The sequence below is a fragment of the Leptosomus discolor genome, chromosome 3 (genome assembly GCF_034619465.1).
Source record: "Leptosomus discolor isolate bLepDis1 chromosome 3, bLepDis1.hap2, whole genome shotgun sequence".
NCBI classification, from domain to species: Eukaryota; Metazoa; Chordata; class Aves; order Leptosomiformes; family Leptosomidae; genus Leptosomus; species Leptosomus discolor.
Window position 1 is genome coordinate 56,183,683 of NC_141393.1, and position 21,399 is coordinate 56,205,081.

The window sequence follows — 21,399 nt, forward strand, 5'->3', positions numbered from 1 at the left end:
CTTTGGGAGATCTCTTAAAGATCAGTCACAGATACTGCTGATCCATGGATCACGGACCAGAAACCACTTATTTCTTACTTGAGTCTATCATAAATTTAAAGAATATCACTACAAAATGCTGATACAAAAAAGCAGACTTGGCCTGATTTTATGTATGTAGAAAATACCTATATACAAAATAGACTTCACCTTTATTTTAGTCATAGCAAAGCATTTAATTACTACACTTAAAAAATACATACTTTTTTCTAAGAAAAGAAAGAACACTGCCTTTGCCTTCATGTCCCACCAACCAGGAAATATAATGAAGTGGCTTCACCCTGAAAGAAAATTTGAAGGAGATTAAATGCCAGGAAGTGATGTTTCACAGAAAGAACACCATCACTAGACAAAAGAGTAAAATATACACTGTCTGCTTCTTCATGGCAAGTTTTGCATTTTCAGGCAGCATTACGACAATAAGCTAAAAATGTGGGAGTTCAGAACATAATGGCTGATCCGAGTCAGTGAGGAATGACGTTCATCAGCTGTGTACCAATTCCACTCAACTGATAAAAGGAACCTTATCTGCATCAGTTTAATTAGTTTTAAAAATATTCCCCTAGCTGAATAAAAGTAATCTGTAACACAAATAAATGAGATTCCTCAGTTTGTTGTGAAAGTCAGTAAATTATTCACAACATAAGCACAGTAGAAGTAAAATGCAATACCACCGTACCTGTAATACTGTTCTTGTGGTGGAAGCGCCCATGTGATACTCAATGAATGAACTTTCCTGATTGGAACAACTGAACACAAATAAATTTATGGAGTATAAATATACATGATTAGACATTGATAAGAAATTTTATATAACACAGAAAGGATGGTTAAAAGCTATTCAAAACCACACAGAATTATTCTGCCAAGTATCTGGATCACACAGAGAAAATAGGAAGCTCGGTATTTAAAACATTTCAACAAATCTATTTTACTTACCTCTGTAAAGCTTGTGAAATTCCGGTGTGTCAAAAGGCTGAGTCATATGGCTGAAGCTGGGTTTGGGTAAACCACTTAAAAGCAAAATTACAGTATGATGTTACTGGCAAGGATTCAAGGCTACACTGAGCTAATCACAAGAAGCAAGCACCCATAGCTCTGACATGACAGAGGCGGTACATCAGACAACCAGAAAAGAGCACAGCCCAGGATCCACCCAGCCCAAAGCAGAAGGCAACCTGGCATTCACTCGCACTCCACCCACACAAGAGAGTAATGACCCAAGATTTAGATACTACATCAACTCCTCCTTCTCCTTCTGTTCAAGGCAGTAACAATAAAAATCTTGCTTTTGTAACAGGGGAAAGGAAAGCCGAGCACAACAAACAGCTTCCTGAGTTGGCCCTGGATTCACAGAATCCTGATGGATTGTCTTGTGGGGAAGGAGGAACAAGGAGGACGGAGTCAGGAGACGAATGTGTGTCTATGGCATTAGACTTTCACAACCACATTTCCATGCACCACAGAAATAAACATCTTGCAAAAACAGAAAATGAAAGGGGAAATAAAATGCTTTTCAAGCTAGTAAAGCTTTTGCAGAACCCCCTTTTTAGACAGCACACTGAACTGAATTATCAATAAAGACCACGGTCTAACCAGCTGCTACCCTAAGGATGACACTTAAATTCAAGATACAGTCTTCATTTATTTTGCTGCTAATTATTTTTGACAGAAAGCAAAGATAAGAAATGTAAAATGATAATCTAGGTTTGAATGATTTGTCATAAAATCAAGGTATCAGCACATATTAAGCAAACACCGCTGCAAGTTAGCGCCACACAGCTTGCAGGCTAAATAACTGCCAAGCATAAACAAAGTTTTCCTGAAACAACTAATGCCAGCCTTTGATTTCCAAAATTGTCCTTTTTTTCTGGATAAGGATGTCAATTAACAAATGCCTTGTAATGCCTTTATGCATCAAAAGAATCTTACTTATTTGGGATCTCAGAGAAGATTTCTGTCACCCACTTCTCTAATGTATCCAGTGTTTCTAGTAAGGAGAGAAAAAAAGAAAGTCAGAAATGCAACTTCCTGAAGATCCAAGACAATTTCTTTATCTTATCTCACCAGTTCGGTTATTTTAAAGAGGCTGCAAGTCAGTATATTTTAAAATTGCAAAGTTCTAAATTATAAGCTTCAAAGCTGTTGGTTTGAGCCAATTCTCGAGTACTGGCTCTTGAGTATACTCTGAACTATCTATCTGGACACAGCTCTGGTTTTGTTTATAGTGCTGGAATCTCAGACTGATACAACTGGGATTTAAAGTTCAGTAGTATCTGGTGTGACTGTGAAAAGGAATTACTGACTTGGGGATCTACAAAATCACCAGTACTTGCTAGACTCATTCCGTCACCTTATGTCCAGAATATATACAGAAGCGTTCACACCCAAATGCAGTCCTGCAGTGCTAAGCATTCCTCCTCCCCATCCTCTTTTCTAAAGAAAATACATCAATAAACAGATGTTTAAGGGGTTTTTAGGTTTGGTTTTTTTTTTCAAATGACCACTTGGAAATTGCTTATTTAAGCAAGCATTCTGAATTCCCAAAGTGATTCTGCATATGCTAAACAACAACAACAACAAAGGCAGGATGGGGTGGGGGAAGGATTCACAGTTTCTTTTGTTTTAAAAAATAGAAATACAAAGTTGACCTGGCTGGCTCTCATTTACCACTATTTTCTTCCCAATCACGAAAAGAAACATTACAATTTACCACCACGTTAATGATTATTCAAGAGGCATTCAATGCCTTAAGTAGTTTACAGTCTAGACAGAAAATAAAACATAGAAGAATTACCACTTCTCCATTTTACAGATGGGAATTGCAGTCAGTTTTAGCATTCAACAAAACCCCTAAGCACAAACCTAACCTGAATACACACAACTATTTATTTTCAGCACAGGTCTCTACTACATGCTTAACTTCTAAGAAATTTCTTTCTTTTATTTTCATCAGAAGTGATCCACAGGTCTGAAGTTCTTTGCTCAAATGAAACTCAATTCCGTTTGCACAGAATTTTTCAGTCTACAGGGAAAAAACCTCAGGATCTCTATTCTTTCTAGAGAAACGTGTTTTATTTTAAGACCTCTTTTGAAAGAGCCCCAAAGAGAAGATGACAACTGGGAGACCCAGTCTCAGTCTCCCCATCATTTTCTGTGGAGGTTCAAAGCTGCTGATGGCAGAGAAACCAGCAGCACTCCTGCAAGATTCCTTTCTAAATATATCTCTGAGATTTTACCTTCTGCGTTAATCTGGAACCTATTCAGGAGTTTCAGTTAAAAGTTTCTCAAGAAGTGGCAGGATGACAATAACACAGCACAATCGTTCAAGTTCTTGTTTCATTTGGAAATCAGGCCAAAATCTACATATAAATACCTCCTGCAGGACTGGACAATCCACTAAAGCGGCTGGGCTACAGCTGAACTGGTGCCAAAACCACTACACCAACAGCAGCAAGGAGCCTGTTTTTAAGGAACAACTGATGTTACCTTTAGATTGGACAACTAAAGTCATATAGTGAGCAGAGTAATGACGCTGCCAGAAGTCCCTCAGTCTGGTGTAGGTATCAATATTATTCATTTTAGGCTCATGTTTGAGCGTATCCGCATTACCTGTAAACATTACAAGGTGGTTAGTTATCTAGACATCTTATGTCAAGAGCAGATATACCGAGAATTTCTTTTCTTCCCCTAGCACTGAGTCTAGTGACGGCAAGCACATTAAAAAATACCTAACAAATCTGGAGTTAAAGGAACCTTAACTGAAATTTAGTATCCTCCAACTTTAGTTCCTATTATAAGGACAGTTGCTATTTCTATGACAAGGGAGGACAGAGTCCTGCATTATCAGATCAACCATACTGTGTACTGCACAGCTCACCGTGCATTGCCAGCTATTCCCTCACCAATGGAACTTGCAGAACAGGTAAGGGAAAAAAAGAGAGGAAAATATGATGCTCAGTGTATGTCCCTACAGAACTCTATAAAAACTATCTACCTTTCAAAGATGGCTAACTTTATTACCCATCACACTGCAATTCACGTGTTCACCAGCACCACCGGGGTGAGGGAGCTAGGACTCTGTATTGTCCAGGAGAGGAAGGGCAAATTTCCCTTCTGCTCAACTCACATGGCTGTGAAGGTCTCCTTCTGCAAGTTCAACAGTGAATTATTTACTTCGAAAAACCTCCTTGGACACAAATCAAGAAATACTTCACTTTTCCAGGAAATTTTAATGGCAAAACACAAGCTTAAGCAAGACAGAGATGACTCAGGGAGCACCACCTTTACATTAACAGAAAGTTATATGATTATAGGCTAGGGCAACCCAGCTTTAACATCAGCGAAAAGCGGTACCAGAATGAAAAGTATCTTAAGAAGCAGCCAGCTGCTTTTATTCCCAAACATTTTACTGTAAAATTAATAATTGCTCTAATACTTCTGAGCAAGGCTAGTGTTTGCTGTGATAAGATAATCATGTTAGCCCATCTTTTAAGTGGTTAAAAGTTTAAGTTATTATCACCACTTTAGAACATAAATTCAGAACTTACCCCAAAAAAATTTCTTCATAGGATGTCCAGGCCTGGCAAGGCTCCCAAATAGCATCTCCTTTCTGTTTGCATCAGAAGGTCGTGCTAGCTGGTACTCTGTTAATGTAAAGAATTTGCAGTGGCTTGCATCAAAATTTGAGGTCATGTTCCCATAAAACAACACAACACAAAAACCCCAACCAAACTGAAAAGGAGACACACCACACAAGTATTTGTTTTAATGTATGATGAAGCAGTGAAATAGGATAAGAAACAGGACTTGCTAGCAGCAATGAATAAAGTCAAGAGAAGAGGAAAAACGTAGCTCATCACTGAGAAGTAAAGAAAGGGATAAGGAGAGGAAGCATGTGAAGCCCCAACCTGTCCCATCTGAATGCTCTCAATCTGTTAAATTTAACGGAATGCAAAGCCATCGATATTCTACAGGGTCAGGCCCTCCAGAAAGGTACAGAGAACAATTACAAACCTGCTTCTCCCATATACCACAAAGAACAACTTCTAGCCTAATACTGAAATAAGAAATTGAAAGCTGAGTAAGACAGTTTCCAAAAACACAGATTTACAATCAGTTTACACTAATCTAAATATGGGGTTTGCCAAAATCAAGAATTCGCCCTCTTGAACTGTATTCTCCTGTTCCTGTTTTTGCTGGTAATAAGAAACATGCACAGCAGAGCTGGAAACTAATTCTTTTGGCTGGATTATTCTGCAGCCAGTTCATCAAGCTGACATAATTTACTAGGCAGCACATTACTACACTGTCAATGCAAGGGAAGGAGTGGATCTGCATGATGACAGCCATGCAAGTGAAGGCATAAATTGGCTTAGGCTGTTGAAGAACCACACCCTAACTCAAAGACAGGTCCCTGTTTATATTGACACTTATCTAAATTCAAAGATCAAATTGCCTAGTTTTCCTTGCCAGAAGACAGATGAAGACAACGACTTAGAATAAATATTGGAACCAGTTGGTATATCTGCCAATAACGTTTTTTTTTTCTAAAACAGCGCAGTTCATAGGCAGTCCGGAGGTCGTCATTACATATTAGAAAAATCAAGTGAACACTTCACTCCCTTCTACACCTGGTTCAATCTCCTTCTGTGAAGCGACTTTGTAGTTAAGGCATTAGAATAAGGAGACAAGCACAATCACTTCAACTTACTGTATTAACTCCACGTAGGACTGAAGAGCTGTGCTGGAGCTATAGGCATGTTGTTCACTGAAGAGCATCCACATGCTCATGTAATTGCCCTACCAGTTACTGCCAAACCACTTAAAATTATCCATTTATAGTACAAGAAATGAGACTAAACTCTCGCAGTGATGGCACTACATTCAGTCTTTCTTCTCTAACAGCCATTGATATCCACAAAACTCAAATGGAAGTGTTTAATCTCTCTGTGAAGTTAGGTGAACTTGACTGAAGTGCTCAGAAGGGTAGTTCAACATGGAAACCAACAAACAGAATTATAAAATAGATTTTGTTTCTTTAAGAAGATGAGCTAAACACACAGGAAAAGATACTGTTACTTACCACTGTCTACAGCCTCAACTTCTCGGTCTATTGCATCCCTGATCATTAGCGGGTGAATAAAGAATTGTGCCCACCTAAGAAAGAGAAAAATTCATATGCTTTTCTTCAGTGCCTATGAAGCTAGGGAAAAAACCCAGCAATTAAACTCAACATCTACTATTTTAGTTTATGAAGATGCTTGTCTTGCTACAAATTATGTAATTCTTGACTACACTGTCCTGATTCTTTCACATTCCCAAACAGCTAAAAAAGCTGGACTAATCTGCAAATGAAAGCTGAAAAAGGGCAAGTTAAATTCTCTCTGGTAAAAGATACATATTTCACTGAATAAGGAGGAATGGGTTAAACATATCCTTTTGAAGCACACATTGTACCCTAACTTCCAAGGCTGCCCTCCCACCCACCATGCTAGATTAGACTTGGAAAAAAAAAATTAGAAAAAAACCCACTAACTCTTATCAGGACAGGTATTTCAAAGGACGAGTCACTAAGATTCTGGAAGCACTTCCCCTCTGAGCAGTTGTCACATTGTGTAAGATTTCTTGTGTAAGATTTCTCCTGTCATCAGTGCTACTAGTTTAAGGGTGCTAAAACAATCACAAAGCTATGTGCATTAAGACTTACACATGGACCTCAAGTAATCACACAACGGCTACACAGGAACTATCTCAAAAACCAGTAAGACATCCAAAGGGAAATAATATTTTCTTTATATTTAGTATCCTCTGTGGTAGTACGAGTACCTATGGAAGTACAGCAACAGCGTTCATCACCTCAAAATGAAGCTACACCCAAGCTCCTGAGGCACACACAAACATTCCTTAACACCTAATCACCATTTATATGAAGTTACCTATCAAGCGCTTCTTTGAAGTACTTCCTCTGCACATCAAACTGGAAGACTGTCCGCTCACAGTCAGTCGAAGCATTGTCACTGCCCCCATGTTTCTTCAGAAATGCATCAAACCCATTCTCATCTGGGTACTTCAAACTGCCCATAAAAACCACTGCAACAAAAGTCAGCAAAATTACCAAGACGACATTAATTTGTTATTCCTAACCGCAGCTATAGCAACCCCTCCCCAGCACAGTGTCACCTACAACTGACCCACAGCTCGAATGCAGAGGCTAACTATGAAATAGCAACAGACCATGTCATCTGCTCTATAATTCGTGTAACCTGCCTTTAAAGGAAGGCCCAAACAGACTAGAAAAACAGTGCCTTTCTAGGCATGCTTGGCCTCAGTTGGTCACAAGTAGTATTTTGAGATACATCTGGACAGAAACTTGATGTGGTTTCTGTGCCTGTATTACTAACTCATCACCCTTTACCAGAGAGTTAAAGGTCTGTAGCTCCAGCCTCACTTATAAAGCCATAGGTAACACGCTTCCCCCCACATTTAACAGGTAACAAAGAATGTTAATACATGTTAATGCATAGTCTGCCAAAGAGCATAAGGCACATTCTCCCATACTAAGAGTTCCTTACTAAGTCAGTATTTTTACAAAATCACATTCTCTAACAAATGAAAATAAATTCTGGGATAGCTGAAATAGGAAACAATACTAAAACATTACAGAAAATCAGAGCTACATAGCACTCATTTTGCACTGAGGCTGGAGAAGATGAAATAGGAGCAGATACATACTATGTTCCAGGAAGTGTGCTAGTCCAGGCAGATCTTCAGGATCAGAGAAGCTGCCAACAGCAACACAGAGGGCTGCTGCAGACTAAAGAAAATAGAACATTCTCAATAAAAGCTGCTTCAAGAAACACTTGAGGAAAATGACGGAAGGGTAAGATAAATCAATTGGGACAGGCACAATAAAAAGAAGGTCTCACAAGGTTTCAGACCACAAGAAAGCTCACTATGTATTTTTTCACCTTACAGCTTTCAGTACATACCTGCTTTTCTGTACAGCCCCTCTTTCTTGTCTCTTCCTTTTCAGCTAGCTCTTCTAATTCACTGTCATCGGGATCATTGAAATCCTCGTTTTCTCCATCATTGTCCTCACCCTCATCCCCCTCATCACAGTCCTCATCATAAAAGCCTTCTCTACCGTCTTCAATCTCAGCTCCAGAGTCATCATCTTCATCACTTTCCTCTTCAGATTCATCATCGTCGTTATCTTCCTCCTCTGAAGATAATGCAGCTGGGGCACCATCCAGATAATTTAAATCCGAAATCAAAAGTGCACATAAGCCATTCTGCAGTTTGATATACCTGAAAGAATAATTATTTGCAATGAATATGCTCATTTCCCAAATCTGAATTTTGAGAATTGTGAAAATCTCTGTATTTCCTATAATAGTTCTGTGCTCTTCAACTGAGATTTTCTAATGAAAATCTAGTAGTAGCTAAGAAGGTGAGCAGCTTTATAGCCAGAAAGTAAAAACAGTCTTTTGCTATTCATAAGAAAGAAGTATGTCAAAGTAGGACCAGAAGCCCTTCTCCCCATAAGCTCAGGGACAGATTTGGACTTTCATTTCTCTTTGTGAAATATTTAAGCTACTAGCACTCACTCAGAGAAAACTTTATACACTCAAGAGAGGCAAACCCAAACTTCAACAGCCTGTTATGCTTCTCGGGCTCTTGGAAACAGGTATTATGCAACAGTCTTTGCCTCTAAATAGGCCCCAGAGACTCCATTTTATTTGATTTGATTTTATCAATGCTTTCTATTAAGTGTGGTCCACAGACATAGCAGGCATGGGTTAGAAAAGAGATCTCTCCTCTGCGGGCTTAATAAAATAAGTCACGGTGGGTTGGTTGGGTTACTATCAAGAAGCAATATACACAGAGTTCTCCATATGCACGTGTTTACATACAGAGAATTTTTCATATGTGTGTGCATATATACATATATACACACAAAACCCACAAACCCTCTGTTCAGTACCATTCTACAACTCCTTCAGGCCAAGGACTGCAAGCACCAATGCTTTATGCTAGAAGTTCTCTCAGCAGTATTCATTTCACATCAGATCAGGAACAGACAGTCACAATTTGTCAAACTAGCCAGAGCACCACCCCCAGGAGCTTGCAGCAACTAGTATGCCAGCTGGATCCAGAAAATACTTGATCCAACGCAAGAACTAGTGTGATATAGACAGGTGATATCTGATCCAGAAAAAAAAAAAAAAAAACCAACAACAACAACAAAAAAAGCAAATACTAGCAATAAAGCAAAAGCATGGTCACATCCCACAATTCCAGAAAAATCTGAGTTACAGAGCAAGTTTACACCAGATCAGAACTTTGCAATGTGGCCACTGCTACCATTAGGTAGGAGAAATTTCAAAGCAGATTTCCAGCTCAAGTTACAGGGTAAGTACCCAAAAGAAAAACGAGAGGCACATTGTGTGTTTTCCAGCTCCATAGTTCCCAACATTTCTCACAACCATTCATGGGTATCATTATGCAATTTCAATGTTTCCCAGCAATAAAAGCAAATGTTATTATCAATGTTCCAATTCAAAATAAAAGTCAGGGTAAGTTTTGCGTTTTACTAGAGCTGCTGGCCACCTGCTATGGTGCTGCAAACCACAAACCAGCCTAGAAACAAATTACTCAAGAGTACTTCTCTCCCAACTGAATTTCATGGGCATGTATTTGGAGGAAAGGGGTAAAAGGGGTATCATGACAAGAGATAACTGCTTCTGAGACAAAGGAAAAAAAAAATACACTTCTTGGACTACCAAGTCTATGAAAAAGGCTAAAGAACAAATGTTTAATAGTTGTGTTAAGTCCATGAATTATGACCACTCATCCAATGGGAACTGGTAGTACTCACTCTGGGCCAGGGTTTCATAACCATTAAGCCACCTGTTTTGTTTGCTGCAGGACCGCTGAGCAGTACAAATTTGTTCCAATCAAAAGCACAAGGGCATTTTTGTTCATTTAAACTACAGCACAGTGTATAACTTGCAGGAGGTACAGACAGTACTAGATCCATCGTAATGTCTGGGTACAAAGTCAATCATCCATACATTCTGAAAGTCTGTATCATAGACGTAGGTCACATTATGCAGCTGCGGCACTTCTGAATGCACAACAGGGGTCCTAAAACCAGATATACTGTATACTCGGGCATTTCAGCCTCTGAGGAGCTCATAGGGCAACAAGTCAACGCTGCTGCAGCATGTCTTCCAGCACATTCACCACCTTCTTCACCTCTGCATTCAACTGTCTTCTCCAGGTTTTCATGGCCCATAAAAAACACTGGCTTCCTAGTGATCGATAGACAGTCATGGAAAGAGGAGAACAGAACAGTGCTATTCTTCCAGAAGAACAATTTGCCATAAAGCTGTTTAGCCAGGTGTATCCAGTAGCTCTTGTCGATCCTTTCCACATACCTCCATTAAACTAATGGAGCAGACAATACTAATTTTACATTACTCTTCTTCAGACTTGTGGGTGTTACATACCAGGACAGAAAGCACCCAGTAGCAAGGCAACAAATGAACTAAGCCACTGCTGAAGGCTATCAGATGTCACTTCAAGAGCACCTAGAACAGTTTAGGTTATACTGAGCAGAGGCAGCAACTGACATAGGTGTTCTTTACTTTTTCCATGTTTCAGCCCAATGGAAAAGGACAAGTGTAATCAATACATATGCACCATTAGTATGCAAAATGCAATCACGTGATTTAGAAAAAAAAGCCAGAATAGTCCAATTGCTTTTCTGAAGGCCTGTACAGTTATTGATACAAATATTACAAAATAAAACTCAAATTCTTAAAAATATTGTTTAAACATCCTGGATAAGTTTAAACAGGATTGTTCTCACACAAAGCTTTTCTTAAATCAACGATAATTGTTTAGCAGTTAAGTAAATATTGAAGTACATATCAATGCATGGTAAAAACTTAAGAGAATGGTTTTCATTTCCTAAACTGCCCAAAACAAGCAATACAAGCCCAAGAAATTCCACAGATGGATGAACTTAAATAAAACATACATGTTGGTAAGGATAACTACCCACCCATAGCTCTAATGAATGAAACCAACTTTCATTACAATGATAGTTTTTACCCCAACAAACTCACTTTTGAAAAAAAGCATTCTGCAATCTGTCAGAACTATTTTATGATCGCTGGTTTTGAGAAGACAAAATATAACATTTTCCACTAAGTTAAGACTGATGTCACCAGATGGACACATTAAGCCCACCGTGATCAGCCTACAGCATACACCATCACTGATGCATGAACAGAGGAGAAAGTGTATACACATCGTGAAATCACCTGCCATTACATTTACTTGGGAGGTTTGGTATACACTTAGCAAACACAGGTGCATTCTTTACTTCCAGCCACACTGAAGTTCTCCTTCCTAAGGGTAATGTTTGTGTCTGTTCCACGCAAGGCTCACTTCCCACACATAGAAATCAGTCTGAAAAGATGCAATTCTCTGCTTCCAACTGAAAAGAATCTGTTAAGCACAGACAGCAGGCTTTCTCGAAGATTTTAGTACTCGTTTATCTTACGATATCAGCCAACACACTCTCCAATTCACTACATGTAGAGGAGGTTCCTGAGCCTCAAAATAAGACAGCCAGTGACAGTTTTCAATGGATTTCCCAAGCTTCATCACTGTGCTGCCTCAGGTAGCAAAGGCAGAAGTTTCCTAAGCTGACGGCATCTGTAACAGTGAACTTCGCAGGAAGATGAGCTTCCTGCAAAGTAGCATAAGGAAGAACATCAGCAGGAGAGGCAGGCAGAGATCCAGAGGAAGCAGCAAGGAAGTAGGGCAAGAAGGGAGGGAGCAAGTTTCTCCCTAAGCCAATAGCAGTCCTCTTCAGGCAGCCAGCAGGGAATTTCACTGTCAGCCAATGCCACTGCAAATCCAGAATTCAGCTCCAGGCTTACGCAAATTCTCCACTGGCTGCACAGGTTAGACATCATGAAAAGTAAAAATAAAAAGAAGGCACCTCTAACAAGGGCTGAATAACCTTATGTCTAACCAAAAGAAGTTATAATAGCATCCCTTGAAGAATGACTGCCTTGCAGCATCTGAAGATCTCAATCTCAGCCAGCATTCTCAGCCAAGACTCCCACTGCGAGAAGGCCACGGCCACTGTGGGCTGTGTTCAGGAAAGGTGATCTTTTTTAGCACTTTCAGGGGTATTACTCAGAAATATACAAACGAAGACAGAGGCAAAATATCAGTGTAAAGTCATTTGATCTCAACTCACTGATGTATTTGTATTAAAATCTGGAAGCCCACCAAAACCAGGAAAAGTAACAGGCTTTTTTAAAGTTGTATCTGCTCTGTAATACTTCAACTGTATCTTACACTTCAGCCTAACGCCTTCAGAACGGAGCTGCCTGGACGAGGGCTACAAATTAACAACCCAGTATTGCCGCACCTTGAAAACCTGGTATCACAGCAGTCTTTGGACACTGTTTTTTTTTTCTTTCTGTGCGGGCCCCGAGCGTACTGCCGTACACAAACCACACGGCCCATCTTCAGAAGAAACACACCCGTGAACCCCCAGTCTCCATTTTTCGCAGAGAGGCCCTCAACACCCCCGGTCACCAAGCCGATCCCGACTTCTACCACCTGAGGTTATCGCCGTGCTGGAACGGCCGGTGTGCTCGGGACACGGGGCGGGCGGGCACCCACCCCCTCCCACCGCCCGGCGCCGGTCTGCCACGGGCAGGCGGGGAGGGGAGGCCCCAGCCTGCCCCAGCGACCAGCCGAGGGCTGCCTCAACGGCGGCGGCTCGTCCTCCCACCGCCCCACCTTAAGCCTTCCCGGGCTAATGGCCTCCGGGGGGAGGCTCTACGCCGCCAGTCCTCACCGGTACTGCTTGGGGTCGCTGGGGGACTTGACGATGTCGGGGTCGCCGAGGTTGGCGCCAGGACCGATGTCCCCGCGGTCCTCCTCTTCCCCGTGAGGCGAGCGGCCTCTGGCGTCGCGGCTGCCCTCCCCGGCCTGCTGCCCCACCGTCAGCTCCGGGCAGCTGTAGCTGGACGTCGCCTTGTTCCTACCGGGCATGGCGGCGGTCGCACCGCACCACAGCGGCTGGGGGACGGCACTCACCTGCCAGCCGCGCCCCGCCAGGCCGCGGGCCCCCGCCGCCGCCGCCCGCACCGCTCGGCCCCTCCGTGCGAAGGCGGCCGCGAGACTGCGCATGCGTCGCCGCCGCCGCCGGCTGCCCCCGCCCCGCCGCGACCCGGCCAGCTTCCGCCGTACGAGGAAACAGCCGTGACGGCTGCGACGGCTCCGGAAAGCACCAGTCAGCACCCGCCGCGGTGCCAGGTGGAGAAAACGGACCAATCCCAGACCTTCACTTGGTCGGGACCGGGTTCTGATTGGTGGAGAGAATGGTGGGGGCGTGGGGCATGTTATGTGTTAGCTCGTCCGAATAATTGACTGGACAGAGTTAGCTAAAATCCAATTCAAGTTTTATTAAATTCAAGCAAGCGATAGCAAGCAAACAGCGCTGGGCGGCCGGGGAGTCCTCGCTCCACCAACGGCTCGCGCCTTCCCCCCTGGAGTCCTTGGTTTTTATACTCTTCTACTTCCTTGTACCACGTATGCTTCTGCTGCTTCCTGCGCCTGTGCATTGTGTTGCTAGGGGGTCTTTCTCTGCCTCCTGGTAGTCGTAAGGATGAAGGCTGAAGGTCTTCCTCGTTGCCCTGTGGGTGAACTTTTGCAAAAATGTGATGACTCAACTCCCCTCAGCTACGGGTCTTGTTTATTTTGCCGAATGTCCTTCGGTTAAGCTATCAAGCCTTGCGAGCACATAAATCTTCCATACATACATTTTCCATACATAAATCGTCCATACCCTCCCATATAGGTTTAATGAACAAAGCACAATATGTTACCTATTACAATCCCCCCTTTTTCTTTTGTCCATTATTTTGTTCATTGAACCGTTGTAGTTCTTGAGCACTCAAGATAAGGGTTTCTGCCAAATCGGGCTCATCGGGTACCAATTCGTACTTTGCTCGAACGAGCATCAGGTGAGCGGCTTCTAAACATTTCTTAACTATTGCAATAACTTTATTAAAAATACAAGGTCCAAATGCAAGCGTTAAAGTGAGCAGTATTAATGGTCCCGCCAATGTTGACAATAAAGTAGTAAGCCAAGGAGAATGGTTAAACCAGGATTCGTACCAGCTTTGATCTGCTTCCCGTTCTCGTTTTCTCTTTTCTAGTCCTTCTCTTAATTTAGCCATGGTATCCCTCACTATTCCGGTATGATCTTATTACCTGCTTCTTAATTAGTATATGTCCTCCCCTGTCTTTTCCTGGTTCCCAAATTCTTAAACCCCAGGTGCTACCAGTGAGCCACCCCGAGTCTTCAGGTTGAAGAACTTCTAAAATTATATTGTGACAATGGCTTCTCCCTAACGACCCCCCCCAACTATCGTGTCGAGGTGGTGATCCGCACCCCTCAGGACCCCATTTTGTTTTTAAAAACTTATCCGGGGTCTGGACCTGCCATGATGATGCTATGGTTTCACAGCCCAAATAACCGCAATAGTAGTGACCAGGGTAGTTGCAGTAGCTTTTTCCAGGATTGGAATTTGGACAAAGATAATAGCCTAGCTGGTTTAGACAAGGACTCATAGGGACAACCTGGCATAGAGATGTCACAAACCTGGGTGCTCCTGCAGTTACGTTGAACTTGAGCAGGGCTGTGTCCTCCCAACGAATTAATGTCCAAGTAAAGGGTTGGTGTGACTGTACAGAAAGGTCTCCTCTAGATAGTTCACATAACACTGCAATGATTATAAAAGTGCACCGGAAAGGGTAGAGTCCCTGCCCCTGGGCTGTCTTTGCTGCCTTCCCCGTTTTTGGGTGTTTCTTATGTCCATTAGAGGTCTGGGTGTGTTCAAGAACTTGATCAGCATTGAGGCAGCTCATCCAGCATCTTTGCATTATCCCATCCGGGATTCTTTTCCCTCCACTGCTTGCTACTCCTCTGCCTCACCCGTCAACTCGGTTGCTGCGAGCCACGGGGTGTACCATCTTCTCGGCAGCAGGGGTATTCTTCAGGAGGTCTAAAGACGCTTTTATTTGCTTGCCTCTGTGTATACGCTCTCCAGTTACTGTCTTTTATTGTTGGAGAACTACACCCAACCCCTTTTAGGGCCTTCTGACAACACCTTTTAATGATCTCAATTATTAGGGGAGCTGGCTCATTTGAGTGATAACAATAATACTCTGGCCAAGCTCCAAGCGTAAAAATTTCCCACCACTCAAGGCCTTGTTCTTTGATTTCTCCTCTTGATACCTTGAGATTGAGTGTTAATTTAGTAATCTCCCGTTCCTGATCATAGCAACTTTGACACACTCCTCTAGGGGGTATCCCATTGCGGCAATGGGACCACCACCGTTCCTGGCACACCTTGCATATAAAACACACAAAGGGATAGCAGTTACAATTCAGGTTCCCACATCTAACTCTGAAGTCACTAGCACATTGTTTGGTATACCCCGCCAATTCTCCGAATTGGCTCACTCGAACCACCGTTACCGATGAGTCCATTTAAGTCTTCCTGAATGTGACTTTCAGGTCTCCAGGCGCAGCGGTGACCTTCCAAGATGTATCTCGTATTGGTCCTTTCACTCGGCTTGCATGTGTCCACCCTTTCTCCGCTGTCTGAATGGCAGTTTCTGTAGTGAGTAAAACAACATAGGGTCCTTCCCAGCAAGGAGTTAATGAGGATTCTTTCCATGACTTAATTAAAACCCTATCTCCAGGTTGTATCTTATGTATGGCTATATCTAAGGGTGGTCTTTGTACTACTAAGCCCTTGGTTCGTAGCTTCTCCCTCCGAGTCATTAGCTGTATCAAATAGGGTTTAATTTGTGAGTTCTCTAATTGAGGGTGGTCTTGTGGGGCTTCTAAATCATATGGCATTCCATATAACATTTCAAAAGGGGATATGCCTATATCCGTTCTGGGTTGTGTCTGTATATTGATTAGGGCTAGGGGAAGACACTTCACCCAAGACATTTTTGTTTCCAACATTAATTTTGTGAGCTGTTTCTTTATTTCTCCATTCATTCTTTCAACTTTTCCAGAGCTTTGTGGGTGCCAGGGGGTGTGGTATTGCCATTGCGTACCCAAAGACTGTAAAGTTTCCTTAGCTACCTTGGAAACAAAGTGGGGGCCTCTGTCAGAGTCTATTACTTCCATTACCCCATACCTAGGAACTATTTCTTCTAAAAGTATTCTGACTACGGTCTGAGCTGTAGCTCTTGCAGTTGGAAATGCTTCAACAAAGTGGGTTAAATGGTCTATTATTACCAACAGATACTTATATCTGCCCACTTTTGGTAGTTCTGTAAGATCTATTTGTACCCGAGCAAATGGCCTATGAGCTAGTTCCCTTCCCCCGGAGACAACCTCCCGTAGCTGCCGTTTATTTACCCTCTGGCAAGTTATACATTCTCCTACTATTCTTTTGGCTATGTTATATACCCCTATACATACGTATTTGGTGGCAAACTGGTCCACCAGAGCTTGGGTTCCCCAATGGGTGGTCTCGTGGAATCTTCGCATGATTCTTGTAGCTATTGATTTTGGTAATACCTCCTGTCCGTCTGGAAATTTCCACCTTTCCCCTACCTGGTCAGCCCCCATCTTAATTAATTTTTCTTTCTCTTGTACAGTAAAACTAAAAAGAGAGTATATTTTCCCGTGGTGGAAACAATTTTCGTCTTTAGGCTTCCTGTCTGGGTAGCCAGGGGGCATATACATATAACATCGACAAGGGATCGCGTCAATTCCAAAATCCTTCCAGCACCCATAACAAGGTAACTCCTCTTCCAGATCTGTTCCAGTCCCACACACTGGGCAATCTCCTCTATTATCCATCATCTTGATTGTCATTAGTGCTGCCTTTTTTGCTTCTTGGTCGGCTAAGTTATTTCCCCTAATCAGGGGGCCTAATCCCCTTTGATGGCCTTTTACATGTACTACTGCTATTCTTATTGGACCCCGTATTGCTTGTAAAATTTGTGTTATGAGTTCTTGATGTATGAGTCCTTTTCCTTGTGAGTTTGTCAGCCCCCGCTCCTCCCAAATCTTTCCAAAGGTGTGCACTACGCCAAATGCATACTTTGAATCAGTATAAATAGTGCCAATTTTATTTCTTAATTGCTTCAGGGCCCTCAATACCACATATAATTCACAGGCTTGGGCTGACCAGCTAGGGCTCAGGGGTCCTGACTCCATTACACTAAAAGTTTTTCCATTAATTATGGCGTATCCTGATCTCCTTTTCCCTTCTACTACCCGGGAGGACCCATCCACGAACAGTCTTTCTCCTTCCTCTAATTCTTCTTCTTCTAAGTCTGGCCTAATTTTGGCCTGTTCTTCAATGGTACGTAGATAGTCGTGAAATAATTCTTCACTAGGCTCCCTGTATAGGAATTGGGCCGGATTCTGTAGGGAGGTAACCTCCAGGGTCAGCCTCAGACAGGAGACCAGGATATTTTCATATTTCAAAAGTCTGGTGTCTGTTATCCATTTCTCGGCCTTCTGCTGTAACACCCCCCTGATATTATGTGGTGACATAACTCGTATTTCTGCCCCAAAAGTAATTTTCTGTGCCTCTTCCACTAATAATGCAGCGGCCACTACTGCTTGTAAACAATTAGGCCACCCCCGACTCACAGGGTCCAGCAACTTTGAGATGTATGCTACAGGCTTCCTAGTCCCTGCCCATTCCTGGGCTAGCACTCCAAATGCTGTACCTTCATCTGAGTTTATAAACAGAAAGAATGGCCTCATCAAATCTGGGAGGCTTAATACGGGGGCATTTACTAAATCAGTTTTCAGTGTCTCTAACTGTTTTTCATCATCTTCTGTCCATTTTAGCAATCCATCTTGAACTAATTTAGCATACAGGAATTTTACTTTTCTGCTATATCCTTCAATCCATTGCCTGCAATATCCTGTCAATCCCAACAACTGTCTTACCTGCCGTTTTGGTTTTGGAGCTTGCAATGATAATATACCATTCACTCTTTCTGGATCTAACCTTTTAGTTCCCTTACTCAATCTATGCCCCAAATATTTGACTTCTGGTTCTACAAATTGTAATTTCGATTTAGAGACTTTTAATCCTTGCAAACTCAAAAAGTTGAGCAGTTTGATACTCTCTTTTCTCACATCTTCCTCATTCTTTCCAGCTAACAGCAAATCATCCACATACTGAACTAGGGTAATTCCTGCTGCCTTTTCATATGCTGTAATATTTGTTCTAATGCCTGCCCGAACAGATTGGGCAATTCTGTAAAACCTTGGGGCAGAACTGTCCACCGCAATTGTTGCTTTCTGTGGGTATCTGGATCCTCCCATTCAAAGGCGAAATAATCTCAGCAATCTTCTTTCAGGGGACATGCCCAAAAGGCGTCCTTTAAATCAATTACACTGTACCATTGGTCACCTGGGCCTAGTTGGCTCAGAAGTGTATGTGGATTAGCCACCACGGGAAATCGAGATACTGTCCTTTTATTAATTTCCCGTAGGTCATGTACCAGCCTATATTTTCCATCCTTTTTCTTTACCGGCAGAATGGGGGTATTAAAGGGTGACATGCAGGTTTCAAATAACCCTTGTTGTATTAATCTTTGAATTTTGGGCTTCAATCCTCCTCTCCCTTCCTCAGGCAATGGATATTGCTTAATTCTGACTGGTATCTCGGGATTAGTTAACGTCACCGAGAAAGGTTTAATTTCTAGTTTTCCGACAGTGTCAGGGGTGTACCACACTTCAGGATTTATGTTTTTCTCATCTTCTACTCTCAAAGGACATAATTTGATTTTCAATTCTTGTTCTACTATCTCCAGACCAATCCCGAATTCAATCATTAGATCCCGTCCCAATAGATTATAATCAGCCTCAGGTACCAATAGTAATGTTCCCAATCTTATTTTAGATCCTGTTTCTACCAATACATTTTTAATAACAGGTACCCCAAAGGGCTCTCCTTTAGCCCCGATAACTTGTACTGTTTCCAAGGATACTTTACACCCTCGAGGTAGGGTCTGGATAGTAGACCTCTCCGTCCCGGAGTCTACCAGGAACTCCACCTCTTGTTGCTGGGGACCTACTTTCAATTTTATCAAGGGCTCCATTCTCTCTTGAGTCCCCAACAGGTAGAGCCCCTGACACCCCTAGTCCTCTTCGAACATTTTCTCATCCACCATCCTCTTTCTGCAATCCTTTTTCATGTGTCCCTTCTTATTGCAGTAAAAACATACTATCGGCCCCTCATTTCTCTCAGAAGATCTCTTGGCCCTATCGGGTCTCTGATACCGCACTCCTAATCCTCTTCCGCGTTCTGCTGGTCTCTGACCTTCCCTGACTGCCGCAATCATCATCCTTGCCGTTCTTTTGTCCTTCTCATCCTCTCTCCTAACATAAAACTTCTGAGCTTCCTGTAGCAACTCATCTAAACTACGATCCTGCCAGTCTTCTACTTTTTCCAATTTCCTTCGAATATCCGTCCATGATTTGGCTACAAACTGAGTTTTCAATAGAGCCTCCCCAACCGGGGTATTGGGGTCTAGTCCTGAGTATAATTGCAGGCTCTTTCTCAGTCGTTCTAGCCATTCAGTTGGGGTTTCATCCTTCTTTTGATGTTCACTAAATGCCTTATTGATATTCTGCCCCCTTGGGACTGACTCCCTTATACCTTGGATAATGATAACCCTAAGGTCCTGCATGTGACCCCTATGTACGGGATCTTGGTTATTCCAATTTGGCCTTTGGAGGGGCCATTTAATATCTGCTGCAGGGCCCTGCTGGTGTTGCTCATCCCAAATCCACATTCCTGCCCTCCTTATCATTCCTCTTTCTTCAGAAGTAAACAATATTCCCAGTATTGATTGCAACTCTTCCCAGGTGTATACGTTGGGTCCCAAAAACTGGTCTACCCGTTCCGCCACTCCTAGGGGGTCCTCTAACAGACTCCCCATTTCCTTCTTAAATTCTCTCACATCGCCTGAATTAAGAGGTACGGCCACATATCCCATACCAGCCTGAGGTCCTCCCACTGCAATTTCTCTCAAAGGGTACAATCCCTCCGCACCTCTGGCTTGTCTGATTTTACTTTGGCTTCTAGTTACCTGCCTCCGGCTCCGATCGTCCTCCGAGGAGTTGGAGTCAGATTTCGAGCCCAAGAGGGGGTCCGGAGCCGTAAGGGTGAGTTGTGGCAGAGGAGGAGGGGGCTGTGGAACCAGAGGGGAAGGTGGAGGTATATATGGTGGGGGTGAAATAGGGACCTCTTCTACACTTGATTTCTTCTTCTTTCCCCCGCCTTTTTCTTTCAGGGGATATAAATTCACTCTAGTCTCAGATCCTATCCACAGATGAGCATATTCACTCTCCTCAAGGCTGAAAGGGTCTTTCGAGTTCACGTAAATATTCAGGGCCTGGCAAATCCAATCCTCAAATGACCCAAAGACCGGCCAATAGAGGTGATCCCCCCTAATCTGTTTTCCTTCCCATATTTCCATACAATAGTGAATCATTTTAACTTTACTTTTACCCCGCCTAGAGGGGTATTCTTCCCAATGCGTGATCATTAATCCTAAGGGACTATCTGGAGGTATGTGGGGGGGTCTTCCCTGGGGTCCCCCACCCATGGGATCAGGCGGCTTGCTTTTCTTCTGTCCCATCTTCTGAGGTGCCTTCACACACACGCACACACGCGCCTCCTGTTCGTGGCCCAGTCCCTCGCGGGATGTGGGAACCGCACTATTAAGGAGTCCGCACTCACTTCGTCCTTAGTCGGACGTCTCACCACAGCACACCTCAGGATTCCCAACCCCAACCGAACGGGTAACCAGCCTATACTTACGCCCTCCTGCGTCTTCGTTCGGGTTTTCGTGCACAAAGATTACAGGGTTGCCGGCTTTTCTTTGCTTGCTATCGAATTTTAGAGTTTGTCAGTAAAGGTCTTGGTGAGTACCCCTAGGCGGGGGGCCGCTTTGCAGCAGGGCGCCTCCCCCGAGTAGGGTCTGCACCGGGTTGCCTTTATCCGAGTCATGGCACCAAATTTGTTATGTGTTAGCTCATCCGAATAATTGACTGGACAGAGTTAGCTAAAATCCAATTCAAGTTTTATTAAATTCAAGCAAGCGATAGCAAGCAAACAGCGCTGGGCGGCCGAGGAGTCCTCGCTCCACCAACGGCTCGCGCCTTCCCCCCTGGAGTCCTTGGTTTTTATACTCTTCTACTTCCTTGTACCACGTATGCTTCTGCTGCTTCCTGCGCCTGTGCATTGTGTTGCTAGG

General features: G+C 43.0%; 1 protein-coding gene across 1 annotated transcript in view; it reads right to left on the minus strand.

Annotated features, from left to right (window-relative positions):
- Nucleotides 1–13,281, minus strand: part of NRDC (nardilysin convertase) — a 28,698-nt gene extending 15,417 nt beyond the window's left edge. Inside the window, exons 1-11 of the mRNA XM_009958341.2 lie at nucleotides 12,932–13,281; nucleotides 8,031–8,349; nucleotides 7,774–7,855; nucleotides 6,978–7,131; nucleotides 6,125–6,198; nucleotides 4,590–4,685; nucleotides 3,529–3,651; nucleotides 1,972–2,029; nucleotides 979–1,052; nucleotides 719–788; nucleotides 243–320 (exon numbers count right to left, since the gene is read on the minus strand). Of these exons, the coding sequence (XP_009956643.2) occupies nucleotides 243–320; nucleotides 719–788; nucleotides 979–1,052; nucleotides 1,972–2,029; nucleotides 3,529–3,651; nucleotides 4,590–4,685; nucleotides 6,125–6,198; nucleotides 6,978–7,131; nucleotides 7,774–7,855; nucleotides 8,031–8,349; nucleotides 12,932–13,266 (1,463 nt within the window). The 5' untranslated portion in view covers nucleotides 13,267–13,281. The remainder of the gene's footprint in view (nucleotides 1–242; nucleotides 321–718; nucleotides 789–978; nucleotides 1,053–1,971; nucleotides 2,030–3,528; nucleotides 3,652–4,589; nucleotides 4,686–6,124; nucleotides 6,199–6,977; nucleotides 7,132–7,773; nucleotides 7,856–8,030; nucleotides 8,350–12,931) is intronic.
- Nucleotides 13,282–21,399: the final 8,118 nt, after the last annotated feature.